Source organism: Hemitrygon akajei, chromosome 23 (genome assembly GCF_048418815.1).
Source record: "Hemitrygon akajei chromosome 23, sHemAka1.3, whole genome shotgun sequence".
NCBI lineage: Eukaryota > Metazoa > Chordata > Chondrichthyes > Myliobatiformes > Dasyatidae > Hemitrygon > Hemitrygon akajei.
In genome coordinates, this window is record NC_133146.1 from 35972690 (window position 1) to 35987204 (window position 14515).

The 14515-nt window shown below is 42.2% G+C and overlaps 1 protein-coding gene across 1 annotated transcript; it reads right to left on the reverse strand.

The window, feature by feature from the left end:
- Positions 1-6720: 6720 nt before the first annotated feature.
- On the reverse strand, positions 6721-10632 carry LOC140715038 (interferon-induced protein with tetratricopeptide repeats 1-like). Its single transcript, XM_073026766.1, has 2 exons — positions 10568-10632; positions 6721-8086 (listed from the first exon to the last, which is right to left on the reverse strand). Exons 1-2 carry the CDS (start codon positions 10630-10632, stop codon positions 6721-6723), a joined length of 1431 nt encoding a protein of 476 aa, XP_072882867.1.
- Positions 10633-14515: the final 3883 nt, after the last annotated feature.

Sequence of the window (14515 nt, forward strand, 5' to 3'; positions counted from 1 at the left end):
TATGTTCAACAAGAATGCAGAAGACAAATACAAAAAGAAAGAAATAGTAATAATAAATAAATTACAATAAATATTGAGAACATGAGATGAAGAGTCCTTGAAAGTGAGTCCATTGGTTGTGGGAACATTTCAACGGTGGGACAAGTGAAGTTGATTGAAATTGTCCACTTTGGTTCAAAAGCCTGAACTTAGAGGTGTGAGTCCCGAAGCTCTTGTACCTTCTTTCTGATAGCATCAAGGAGAAAAGAGCATGTTCTGGGTGGTGAGGCTCCCTGATGATTGATGCTGCTTTCCAGCGACAGTGTTTCATTGTACATGTGCTCAGTGGTTGGAGGGCTTTACCTGTAATGGACTGGGCCATACCTACTACATTCTGTAGGATTTTCCATTCAAGAAAGAAAGTGATTTTAAAAAGCAATATTTGCAAAACATGAAGAAGAAGCCTATGAGATGAATATCCATCACAAAGCGACATGTGAGAGATTGCAGTGCCTATTTGATTATGTGAAGGAGCTGCTCCTCAGGCTTTGGAAGTACTTTAGCCTTTTACTCATGACCTTCAGTCACTCAATACAGAGATAGTAGATCACATTGGGGATCTTCTTGTTGGTTTGCTCTTGGGCCTGACCAAGGTTGCCATTTGCAGGCCTTGGGGAGGCAGATGAATCAGAATCAGGTTTCATAGCACTGGCCTATGTCGTGACATTTGTTAACTTTGCCATACAGTACAATGCAATACATGATAAACAAACAAAAAGAAAAACTGGATTGCATGTGACACCTTGTCAAAAGCCTTCTGAAAATTCAAGTAAGCAGCATCGACTGACTCTCCTTTGTCTATCCTGTCTGTTATTTCTTCAAAGAATTCCAACAGATCTATTAGGCACGATTTCCCCTTAAGGAAACTTTGCTGACTTTGGCCTATTTTACCAAGTGCCGTCAAGTACCCTGAAACCTTATCCTTAATAATGGACTCCAACATCTTCCCAAACACTGAAGTTGGGCTAACTAGTCTGTAATTCACTGTCTTTTACAGAGTGGAGTGACACTTGGCATTTTCCAGTCCTCCAGAACCATTCCGGGATCTAGTCATTCTTGAAAGATCACTACTAATGCCTCCACAATCTCTTTAGCTACCTCTTTCAGAACCCTATGGTGTATTCCATCTGGTCCAGGCAACTTATCTACCTTCAGACCTTTCAGCTTCCCAAGCACTTTCTCCTTAGTAAAAGCAACTGCACTCACTTCTACCCCTGACACACTCGAATTTCTGGCATACTGCTGGTGTCTTCGCCAGCGATGAGTGAAGCAAAATTCTTAATGAGTTTGCCGCCATTTCTTTGTTCCCCCATTACTACCTCCCATGCATCATTTTCCAGCATCTGATATCATTTACTCTTTATATTTCTGAAAAAAAGGTTGGTATCTTCTTTCATGTTATTGGCTAGCTTACCTCACTGCATTACACTTTTTACTGGCCCTCCAAAGGAATCTATTGTCAAACTTCAACTCATTCAGTATGCTGCTGCTAGACTTTTAACTAAAATCAGGATGAGGGAACATATCAGTCTCACACTAGCTACACTGCATTAGCTTCCTGTATCTTTTAGACAAAGTTCTTCTAACTTGTTTATAGAACTGTTAATGGTTTGGGACTGGAGTACATTGCAAAATCACTTTTGTTTTATACTTCGGCATGAGCTCTCAGGTCTTCATCATCCAGGCTGTTCATCTCCTTCAAAAGATAATTGGCAGGTCATCATTTTGAACTACACTCCTAAACTGCATAGCTCAATGCCTAAAGCTATAAGTGACACTTTTAAATGCCAGTTCAAAACTTATTTATTTAACGTTGCTTTTAATTATCATCTTTTTGCCTTTTATTTACATATTTATATATTTTTTATTTGATTTGTCATATTTGTACCTTTATCCCATTGTAAAGCACTTTGGACTACATCATTTGCATGATGAGTGCTCTATAAATAAAGTTATTATCTTTTTCTCTCAGTTCAAGCTGGTAAAAGCTGAGGAATGGGCATAGTCAAGCACACTCATTTCTCAATTGTTGGGAACTGTTGGACTATTCTAGTGGTGTTAGTATTGTGCCTTTCAGGAGCTTTAAATATTGTTGTGTAGGCCTATTTCTTTAATGCTATTGTGTGGTTACTTTGGGATGATACCAGTTGTAGGTATTACCACTGGGGCAATGTATGTTCATGTTCATGGGGGAATATTGTTCATGTTCCATAGTCTTTCAATTTCCTTTTTAAATTCAGCACATTTCTTGTGTTTCTCGCTCATTGAGTTCTGTATATTTGGACTGGCTATATCTATTAAGTAAGTTGCCCTTGTTCTTTTAAAATATTCACACTGCTTGGCCAACAAGTGACTGCTCCTGATAACTGAAGCTCACCAAAAAGTCCCAAATGACCCCAAGCTCTTTTTAATCACCTGAAAATGACCTCTGCCAGATATGACATTTTATTTAAATGATAGGATGATGAATATTATCTGTAATACAGTTAATCCTAATGTTCAGGAAGGTTTCTTGACACAGTATGTAAATAAGCCTACGAGAGTAGAGGCTGTACTTGATTTGGTATTGGGAAATGAACCTGGTCAGGAGTCAGATCTCTCAGTGGGAGAGCATTTTAGAGATAGTGATTATAATTCTATCTCCTTTACAATAGTATTGGAGAGAGACAGGAACAGACAAGTTAGAAAAGTGTTTAATTGGAGTAAGGGGAATTATGAGGCTATCAGGCAGGAAACTGGAGGCTTAAATTGGAAACAGATGTTCTCAGGGAAAAGTATGGAAAAAATGCGGCAAATGTATAGGGGATATTTGTGTGGAGTTCTGTATAGGTACATTCCAATGAGACAGGGATGTTATGGTAGGGTACAGGAACTGTGGTGTACAAAGGCTGTAATAAACCTAGACAAGAAGAAAAGAAAAGCTTACAAAACGTTCAGAGAGCTAGGTAATGTCAGAGATCCAGAAGATTGTAAGGCTGCTAGGAAGGAGCTTAAGAAGGGAATTAGGAGAGCCAGAAGGGGCCATGAGAAGGCCTTGGCGGGCAAAATTAAGGAAAACCCCAAGGCATTCTACAAGTACGTGAAGAGCAAGAGGATAAGACGTGAAAGAATAGGACCTATCAAGTGTGACAGTGGGAAGTGTGTATGGAACCGGAGGAAATAGCAGAGGTACTTAATGAATACTTCACTTCAGTATTCACTATGGAAATGGCTCTTACTGATAATAGTGATGACTTGCAGCAGATTGAAAAGCTTGAGCAGTGGATATTAAGAAAGAGGATGTGCTGGAGGTTTTGGAAAGCATCAAGTTGGATAAGTCACCGGGCCCATATGAGATGTACCCCAGGCTACTGTGGGAGGCGAGGGAGGAGATTGCTGAGCCTCTGGTGATGATCTTTGCATCATCAACAGGGACGGGAGAGGTTCCATAGGATTGGAGGGTTGCGAATATTGTTCCTTTATTGAAAAAAGGGAGTAGAGATAGACCAGGAAATTATAGACCAGTGAGCCTTACCTCAGTCGTTGGTAAGTCGATGAAGAAGATCCTGAGAGGCAGGATTTATGAACATTTGGAGAGGTATAATATGATTAGGAATAGTCAGCACGGCTTTGTCAAGGGTAGGTTGTGCCTTACGAGCCTGATTGAATTTTTTGAGGATGTGACTAAACATATTGATAAAGGAAGAGCAGTAGATGTAGCCTATATGGATTTCAGCAGGGCATTTGATAAGGTACCCCATGCAAGGCTTATTGAGAAAGTACGGAGACATGGGATCCAAGGATACATTGCTTTGTGGATCCAGAACTGGCTTGCACACAGAAGGCAAAGAGTGGTTGTAGACGGTTCATATTCTGTATGGAGGTCAGTCACCAGTGGGGTGCCTCAGTGATCTGTTCTGCAACCCTTACTCTTCGTGATTTTTATAAATGACCTGGATGAGGAAGTGGAGGAATGGGTTAGTAAGTTTGCTGATGACACTAAGGTTGGAGGTGTTACGGATAGTGTGGAGGGCTGACAGAGGTTACAGCGGGACATTGATAGGATGCAAAACTGGGCTGAGAAGTGGCAGATGGAGTTCAACCCAGATAAGTGTGAAGTGGTTCATTTTGGTAGGTCAAATATGATGGCAGAATATAGTATTAATGGTAAGACTCTTGGCAGTGTAGAGGATCAGAGGGATCTTGTGGTCCGAGTCCATAGGACACTCAAAGCAACTGCGCAGGTTGACTCAGTGGTTAAGAAGGCATACGGTGTATTGGCCTTCATCAATCGTGGAATTGAATTTAGGAGCCGAGAGGTAATTCAGAAGCAGTATAGGACCCTGGTCAAACCCCACTTGGAGTACTGTGCTCAGCTTTGGTCGCCTCACTACAGGAAGGATGTGGAAACCATAGAAAGGGTGGAGCGGAGATTTACAAGGATGTTGCCTGGATTGGGGAGCATGCCTTATGAGAATAGGTTGAGTGAACTTGGCCTTTTCTCCTTGGAGTGACGGAGGATGAGAGGTGACCTGATAGAGGTGCATAAGATGTTGAGAGGCATTGATTGTGTGGATAGTCAGAGGCTTTTTCCCAGGGCTGAAATGGTTGCCATAAGATGACGCAGGTTTAAGGTGCTGGGGAGTAGGTACAGAGGAGATATCAGGAGTAAGTTTTTTATTCAGAGAGTGGTGAGTGCATGGAATGGGCTGCCAGTAAAGGTGGTGGAGGTGGATACAATAGGGTCTTTTAAGAGACTTTTGGATAGGTACATGAAACTTAGAAAAATAGAGGGTATAGGTAAGCCTAGTAATTTGTAGCGTAGGGACATGTTTGGCACATCCTTGTGGGCCGAAGGGCCTGTAATGTGCTGTAGATTTTCTATGTTTCTCTGATATCTTCATTAATCCTTCTTCATCGTCTAACTGTATGCAGGAGTTATAATGATTCCAAGATTTGAATTATCCTGTGTCTGATGATTATGGTCACGGATTAATTTCCAAATGTTCTTTTTAATCAATGAATCACATCCATCCACAGTCAAAATCAAAGACTTTTATTAGTGATTAATAATGATTTGATATAATTCATATAGAACAATTGTGACTGTGCAAATTACTTAATTAGTTCTAATGTTGCACCTGTGGCATTTCCCCGTGCACTTCTCAATACAAAAATGAAGTGATATTCATCCATAATGTTATCTGTAATTGTACTTCATTCAAAACACATACAAACATGACACATGGTATTCAGCAGAGCACAAGTGTACTGTAGGATGTTTTTCCATGGATAGCAGTACCATAGAACTGCACCACTGTCCAGGCTCTCAATACTTTTGGATCTAGGCATGTTTTGCACTTGGTCCCCTTAGATCCTGCTCCTTCTCTCCCCCTTTGGCTCTGTTCCTCATCTCTTGTCAAATAGCTCTATAATATCTCATTCTGAATTGATCTTCTGCTGCTAAGAATACAGGATGGTTATTTATTTAATCCCAAACGGCACAGTATTGTAGTATTTGGTACATGCGTTACATACAGCTGAACCAGGTTCAAATCCTGCTGCTACCTGTAAGAAGCCCGTACGTTCTCCCTGTGACCTCATGGGTTTCCTCTGGGTGCTCCCACTTCCTCCCACCGTCGAAGGACTCCTCCGCTTTGGAATGCTCTTCAATCGTTACACAGAAGTGTACAAAATCCAATTCTGGCTTAATTGCATTTGAACACTGCTCCTCTACCTTTGCAACGTGATGCTTGCATTCTCTGATCAGCTCGGTTTTCTGCTGGTATTCACAATTGTGACCATTTTTGGGAAAAGGATTTTCAAGTTGCTTTAGTTTAAATTCATAACACAAAGTAATCTGGTAAGTTGGTAGGGTAATTGGTCATTGTGAATTGTCCGGTGGTTAGGCTAGGGTTAAATCGGATGATAGCTGGGCGGCGTGGCTCAAGGGGCTGGAAGGGTCTATTCCGCACTCACTGAATAAATAAATAATTCCTACTTGCATAGTCCACTTACAGGAATGCAAAGAACTACTCCACTCTAACCTGGGCAGGCTGGTCAAATGTTATCAGCCACTATCCCCCTTCTCTATTATAATATTTCAGAAATTACACAAAATTGGCATTCATACCCTCATTACCTCTGGTGCACTGGACTTGTGTTACTAAGAATATTTTGCTCTAATTCTGTTGATTTGTGCTGGACAGATACAACCTCTACTTCAAAATCATAATTCCCAGACATCTACGAAATTCAACTCTAATCCAAACATTACTCTTTAAAAGTTACACTTGTTCCGCAGATAAAAGAAACAATCTGAAAAGTAAAGTACAACTTATGATTAATTAAGTAAAGGATTCTGACATAGAGGAGTCATAGGGTTCTCTGAATTTGCTCTGTGTAGTATAATTCTCCAAAATTCACATTGAATGGACCTTCTGAAGGTACAGTCTTATGCTATTATTGACATCAGCATTCCAAAACAAAGCTCAGAAATTTAGATAATTACAAGATCATTGAAAATTACAATCAACTGTATTACCTTTGTTAAAAGAAATGGCTAACAAACTCTTATTAATGAAAGAAAATGGTCCAGCCTGCCTTTGATTAGACAGAATCAATACAGCTGTCATGCATCATTTTATCAGTGGAAAAAGAGATAATTTATTATAAGCATTGAGATATTTTATATTATCAGGATCAATCTCCATTAGCATTACAGCTGTTCTCATCCATCTCATTCAATAATGATTTGACATGAAGGGCTTCGTTGTCTTGTGGATTCCTCTCAAGCTTCCTGTTTAGCAACTGCTCCAACAGTAGGCGACACTTTTGCCGGTTATTTGACTCATGTTCAGTTTTCAGTCCTTTCAGAAATAGTGTAATGGCACTTGATTCCGAGTTCATCCAACGCTTTTGAAATAAGCCAGCTTTTAAACATATTTCCTGCATCTCACGTGGACTAATGTTTACTAACTTCAGCAGCTTGTCATATATTTCCTCCGCTTTGGAATACTCTTCAATCCTTACACAGAAGTGTGCAAAATCCAATTGTGGCTTGACTGCACTTGGACGCTGTTCACCCACTTTTGCAAAGTGATGCTTACATTTTCTGATCAGATCAGTTTTCTGCTGGTCTTCACAATTGCTACCATTTTGGGGGAAAAGATTGTGAATCAGTTGCTTTAGTTTAATTTCATAACACAATGCAATCTGGTGATGTAAGAAGATGCTGTCTGGAATTATTTCCAATGCTTTCTTCAACAGGCCAATAGCTTTCTCCACATCTTCCTCTAATCTCCAAAATTTTGCCGCATACCGAAGCATGTATGGAAAATCAGGTGTTTTCTGCAGTGCTTCTTCAACTAATGCAGTTGCTTCCTTTTTTTGATTAAGTATTTGTAGTTTGAGGGCCAACAGAACCATGGCCACAGTGTCATCTGAATCAAGTTGCAGTACACGACGCAGATGCCTTATTGACTGGTGATTTGCAGGTCTAAAAATTGATTCGAGACGGAACAGAACGGTGGCATATCCCATGATCCATTCTGTGTTATTAGGATCTTCCTTCAAAGCCTTCTCAAAACTTTCTTTTGCCTCCTCATAGTAAAGACTATTACTAGAAGTTATCAATGACCATCCCTTCTCCCCGTACACCTCAGGGATCATTGCTGTACAGCGAGGGCCATCACTGAGCGGTTTACAGATCATCTCCAGCTTGTCGAGATAGGACTGGGCCTCGGTCAGATTTCCCATGTGGTAATGCACCCAGGCAAAGTTTCCATAGGTGATGATGCTTCTTCTTTCAAATTCATCTTTGTGATTCTCCCTCAGAATCCTTTCAGCTTCCTTTAAGTTTTGAATTGCTTCTTCGCAGTTGCCCTGTATACAGTTTACAAAAGCGAGTTGGTTGTAGGATGCAGCTTTGTATTTCACATCAAGTTTTAGAGAATCTTGCAATCTGTATTTCATATCATTCGATTGAATAGCTTCCTTCTGAAGGCCCCACGTGAAGTGACACTGAAGCTGATCGAGCTTCTCTTTCAACAAATCTCTTTGTGTGTTGCTGCAATTGGGGGAAAAAAAATCATGAAATTTCTTTTCAGGCCAGATCCTGTTGCAGGTCTGTCCTGCAGTTCCATAAATACTCATTAGACTTTTTGACTGCGTAAATACGGAGGCAAGTCTGCCCTCTAATGCAGTTCTGTTCACCGAGACAGTAAGGAGCTAGAAACACTTAGCAGGTCAGGCAGCATCTGAGGATGTGGGAACTGTCAATAGCTTAATATCGGGAATTGATTCATGCACTGAGCCAGGGGCAGCCCAGGCAGCAGACCCCGTGGCTTCACTCCACTGCTAGTGTGCTCAGTGATATCACAGGTGGTTGTGGTGCTCCCATTATACAGGCTCACTGGTCTTAATTATCAAGCCTATGCTAGATTCAGGAGTAGATGCATAGAGGGGGTGGCTTCTACCAATGATAGGTCATGGTGACGAAAAGATGCACATTCTGAGCTGACTTTAAATGAGCACGTTATCAGTGAGCCGAACTGGAAGCAAGTTTCACCAACAGCTCTAAATGAAGCTGAGTTACACAGACTAATCCTAGCACTTCTGCTCATGATTCAAAACACCATCGGCATCCTGATGAGGAATCTCCTGCATAGCATGCTTCCATTATGGTGTTAATAGACAATAGACAATAGGTGCAGGAGTAGGCCATTCAGCCCTTTGAGCCAGCACCACCATTCAATGTGATCATGGCTGATTATCCACAATCAGTACCCCGTTCCTGCCTTCTCCCCATATCCCTTGATTCCGCTATCTTTAAGAGCTCTATCTAACTCTTTCTTGAAAGCATCCAGATTATTGGCCTCCACTGCCTTCTGAGGCAGAGCATTCCATAGATCCACAACACTCTGGGTGAAAAAGTTTTTCCTCAACGCTATTCTAAATGGCCTACCCCTTATTCTTAAACTGTGGCCTCTGGTTCTGGACTCCCCCAACATTGGGAACATGTTTACTGCCACCAGCATGTCCAATCCCTTAATAATCTTATATGTTTCAATCAGATCCCCTCTCAACCTTCTAAATTCCAGTGTATACAAGCCCAGTTGCTCCAATCTTTCAACATATGACAGTCCCGTCATCCCGGGAATTAACCTCGTGAACCCACGCTGCACTCCCTCAATAGCAAGAATGTCTTTCCTCAAATTTGGAGACCAAAACTGAACACACCAGGGCCCTGTACAACTGCAGAAGGACCCCTTTGCTCCTATACTCAACTCCCCTTGTTATGAAGGCCAACATGCCATTCTCTTTCTTCACTGCCTGCTGTACCTACGTGCTTACTTTCAGTGACTGATGTACAAGAACACCTAGATCTCATTGTACGTCCTCTTTTCCTAACTTGACACCATTCAGATAGTAATCTGCCTTCCTATTCTTGCCACCAAAGTGGATAACCTAACATTTATCCACATTAAACTGCATCTGCCATGCATCTGCCCACTCACCCAACCTGTCCAATTCACCCTGCATTCTCCTAACATCCTCCTCATATTTCACACTACCACCCAGCTTTGTTTCATCTGCAAATTTGCTAATGTTACCTTTAATCCCTTCATCTAAATCATTAATGTATATTGTAAATAGCTGTGGTCCCAGCACTGAGCCTTGCTGCACCCCACTAGTCACTGCCTGCCATTCTGAAAAGGACCTGTTAATCTCTACTCTTTGTTTCCTGTCTGCCAACCAATTTTCTATCCATATTAGTACCCTACCCCCAATACAATGTCAAAGGACTAAAACCTAAGTTAAACTAAGTCAAAGCCTATCCATTGCTTGTGTGGAAGAAAACTCAAGCCTGAGAATGAAGGGTCAATAAAATCATGAGAATAGCAGGGTAGGGCTGACTGCTGACCCACTAAACAAGGCGGTGATGGATAAGAGGCTGAAGGGAGGCTCATAACTATAAGAAGATGAAACAACTCCCTGGTGATTGAAACCTTATTGCAACAAGGGTTCTTCGACTAACACAAAGCTCCTGGAACACACTTGCCGATATTACTCATTCTCAAACCAGGAAGGCAGCACAAGTAGCGGTTTGTACAGGACTTGAGGGCAATAAATCAGATAATACAGCCCGTTTCACCTGCCATACCAATGTGATATTGGCCTCTATCCTGTCAGATTGCTGCTGGTATACTGTAATCAATTTGTGTTCAGCCTTCTTCTTGATATCCCTGCATGAAGACAGTTAGTACCTGTTCGCCTTTACCTGTAATGGACAGCAGTATAAATGGGCGAGGTTACCTCAGGGCTATACCAGAAGCCCTGCTGTATAGGTGGCTACTGTCCACGATGATCTGGCAGACTTGCCCAGAGGCAGCATGATATATTGCAGTTCATGGATGATTTGCTGTTGGCTTCACAAACATTGACTAACTGCAGAAAGAACTCTGTGACCTTATTAAATCACTTAGAAGCTAGAGGCCACAGAGCTTCCTTATCAAAACTGAAGTTCTCACAATCTACAGTGACGTACCTGGGGTATGTGCTGCACCAAGGGACCTGCCACAGGGGCCAGAACGCATAACAGTTATTGTACATGCCGGCTACCAAGAAGCAGACGATGGCCCTTCTGGGCATGACGAACCATTGCAGACGTTGGGACCCTGAATATCAGCTCTATGAAGCTGCCCTGCAAGTCGCCATAGCTCAAGCCCCGGACAGAGGCGATGGAGCAAGCGATTGAAGGGTGCCCTGATACAGGTGCCCACCCTGGGAATGCCAGCCTACGGTAAGCCATTCTAGCTGCATATGAACGATAAGGAGGGTTTTGCCAGTGCGCTACTGACACAGGAACATGGCGAGGCTAAGAAGACCTGTGATGTGCTGCCACACTGCTGCCCGCCCCCCGTGGTAAGAGGAGTGCCAGGATGTTCGAGGGCAGTGGGAGCTACAGTATTAGTACTAGACCACGCTTGTACAGCGCTGACACCTCACGTGGCGATGCTGCTTCTCAACTTGGCAGCGACACAACACTTTACCACGGACGCCAAACAGGGTATGAAGTCATACCGCTCAGCAAATAACAGAGGAAAATCACTTGCTACACTTGATTATATGCCACCTACAGAGGTGCCTTTTGCCAGTCTGCACGTGCCTGCCTGTGAAGGTTAGTAATAGTGGATTTGCTCTCTAAGTGGCTGGAGGCCTTTCCCACTCAAAGGGATGATACTCAAATGGGGTTAAGACCTTGATGAAGAAGATTATTCCCAGATTTGGGGTGCCATACAAATTTAATAGCAACCGAGGGACCCATTTTACAGGTAAACTAATCAAAGAATTAGGCCAAGTGATGGGCTCCACTTGGGGGTATCATCTTCCATATCAGTCCCGGTGCTTGTGATTCATGGAAAAAATGAATGGAGTTCTCAAAGATGGCTAAAGCATCATCAGGAAACTGGATTTAAGTGGCTGGAGGCCCTTCCTATGACTTCATACTCTAAGAAATCAAGTGAATCGGACAACTAAATTAACCCCATTTAAGTGTTAATGGGATGACCAATGCCAGCTGGTTTCAGACCTCCCAAACCTCTCTGATTTGCACTGATGAGAAAAATATTGAAATTGTTAAATTTTTGGGTGAAGCCACAAAATTGAATCAGGGGCAATTGCCAGCTGCATTACCTCAGCCAGAGGAAGAGAATATTCACCCCTTTAGACCAGGAGACTCTGTGTATGTGAGGACGCTTAAGAAAGACTGTCTTTCTCCGAGGTGGAAGGGCCCTATCAAGTGATTCTGGTGACAAGGACTGCCATATAGGTAGAAGGAAAGCCCGACTGGATTCATAGGACACAGTGAAAGCTCAGTGAGGGACAGAGAGGGACAGCCCAGTGACCCAAAAGAAGTTGTTATATTATTGCTTGAACTTCTGCTGGCACAGACCTCCAAGTTTATAAATAAGACCCTGCTGCATACCTTTCTAGTTATGAATTTGCTGTACATTTGAATGCTTCTGCTTGCTGGATTTGCTGGGGGAGTGGGGGGTGGGAGTGAAATTCCCTTGGCTCCTATTTCCTTCACTTTTCCCGAAATGGAGGCATGGCGATGTCTTAATAATAACACTGGAAAGACCCAACAGTGGTCAATAACACAGGTAGGGCGTAGGGAGACTGGGGGTAATAAGACTAAAACTTCTAGAACTAATGTTATTAAAAGACAAGGTAGAAGCCTCCAGCTACACCCTAAGGAGGATTCGTCTATCATCTACGGGCAGGTGCCCACTCTCTTTGATGGATAGTACCTTCCTGCCTTCAATAGAACTAGTGAAACCCCACTTCCTAGCCCTAACAGGGCTGATGGAGGGTGACGAGTGCCTATGCCAAGGGGTGATTGATACAAGAAAGAGTAGTAGCCACAAAGTGAATAATTCCGATCTCTCCACGCCACCTTAGCCGTTAACGGAACATATTGGGTATGTGGTATGAAGGGCCTATCCCTGGTTGCCCTTGAACTGGGAGGGTTGCTGTTATATGGCCCATGTAGTTACTCCATATGCATCACCTAAAGGATATAGGAAAGCACCCCTACTGGTCTCGAAGCAAGAGGGCCATTTCAGAAACTGAAAGGTTTTGGATGAAAGCTTTTCCCCAGTGGGCAGTGTGAAGGACTTCACAGGAATTGATAATTATGGCCTCAACCTTTGAGAATTTGACCAATGATGCAGCCGTGCTCCTAGAAGGTACCCTGAAACAAATTAAAGGGCTGGCAGCAGAGGTAGTAGCCAGCAGAACTGTAGCCCAGCAAAATAGAGTGCCTCTGGACTTCATACTAGCTGAGAAAGGCTGAACTTGTGCTATTCTAGGGCAGCAGTGTTGTACCTATATACCAGATGAGGTTAAAATCATAATTCATTTCTCAGACCATATCCAGAAAAAGGTGAAACGGCTATGCAAGATAGGAGGAGAATTCCACAACTACAATCCTCCCGGAGGGTTGCGGCTTTTGGGTATCTCTTAGGAGGGTGGTGGACAACGGTGGTGCATTATGGATTGATACTGGTATTGATAGCAGTGGTAGCAGAGATCATTAGACTTACATGTGCCCTGCTATCCAAGCCCTGGCACGGACCCACAAGGACATTTCTGAAGGTGAAGTTGGAATCCTTTGATCCCGAGTATGATGAAGGTGGCAATCAAAGAGCAAGGAAGAAATTGTGGAAGAAATATAAGCCTGAGGATGAAGGGTTAACAAAATCATGAGAATAGCAGGGTACAAAACAGATGGGGTCTGTATTACTCGTACTAATTAACGATAAGTCCTGTTAGAAATATAGAACTGATAACACATATATGGTGTGCTCAAGGAGTAACCATTAGCCTTCAAGGCTACATGACCAGTGGCTTGTTTTGTTAGTTACTGGGGAAACTGATTGTGTATGTGGGAGACCCAATGTCTTAGTTTTGTGTAAGGTATGGAAGCATTTGGAATGTTGCTGATTAGGGTGAAACAAAAACTCGGGACTTCTGCATACTGCATTTATTCTAATGTATAAAAGACCATGCTTATAATCACTTAAGCAGTAATAAAGTAATTGAACTGCATACCCGGGTCTGTCTTTGTTTGTCTAATTGGTGATAGTAATTTTCTCTGCCAGTTTACAAATAGAGAACCATCAGGCTCTGCTGAATTAAAGCAAGAAGTCACACTGTCCTGTAATCTACAACAGGATTATGAAGTTTAATATTCTACTTTTGATGAGGTCCTCGTGGAAAATAATCTGAATGTTTAGTTGAACTATTTCCGGATCTGTTTAGAGGCACAAGTCTTCCAGTTCCCTCCAGTTTTGGTAAAGTATGTGTAGAAAGTACTGCTGATGCTGGAAGTCTGAAAGAAAAAGAGGAACTACTGGAAACACCTGTTTTCTGAAGTTATTGAACACAGTGAGTGGGCTGTAATCTGTCCGGTCAGGAGGTAAAGTGTTGTCCCTGTGATAAAAAGTCTTCTGGCTTGAAATGCCAACTCTGCTTCTCTCTCCATCGTTACCACCAGGCCTGCACTCATTAAAGCATCTCAAGTCAAGTTTATTGTCATCTGCACAAGAATGATTAGATACAGGTCCATTGAAAACCAACCTGCATCAGCATCAGAGGCTGAGAAGTACAGAGAACACTCTGAATATAAAACACACATAATTTATATAAAACAAAAAAGAGAGAGAAAATAACGCTGATAATAAGGATTTCAAATTCATTGTAAAGTGATTTACCATTTTTCGATCAAGTGGCTGCCGTATTAGAACCTGCAAGTAAACGTAAGTACAGAAGGAATGGCAAAGATCCATACCTCATTGTATCGATCGGATGTAAAACATTTCTCTTTTCTTCTCCAGCTTCACTTTTAACACTGAGTTCATCCAAAAGGGTTCTGAGGTGCTTTGCCTTGCAGCATCTTTATATATACCTGAGAATGAATAGAATCTAAACC

Coding starts and splice junctions, on each gene's coding strand:
- LOC140715038 (XM_073026766.1), bottom strand. CDS start 10,632: ATGTACAATAACTGTTATGCGTTCTGGCCCCTGTGGCAGGTCCCTTGG. Junction 8,087..10,567: donor TGGTGCAGCACATACCCCAG/GTACGTCACTGT, acceptor CCCCAATTGCAG/CAACACACAAAGAGATTTGT.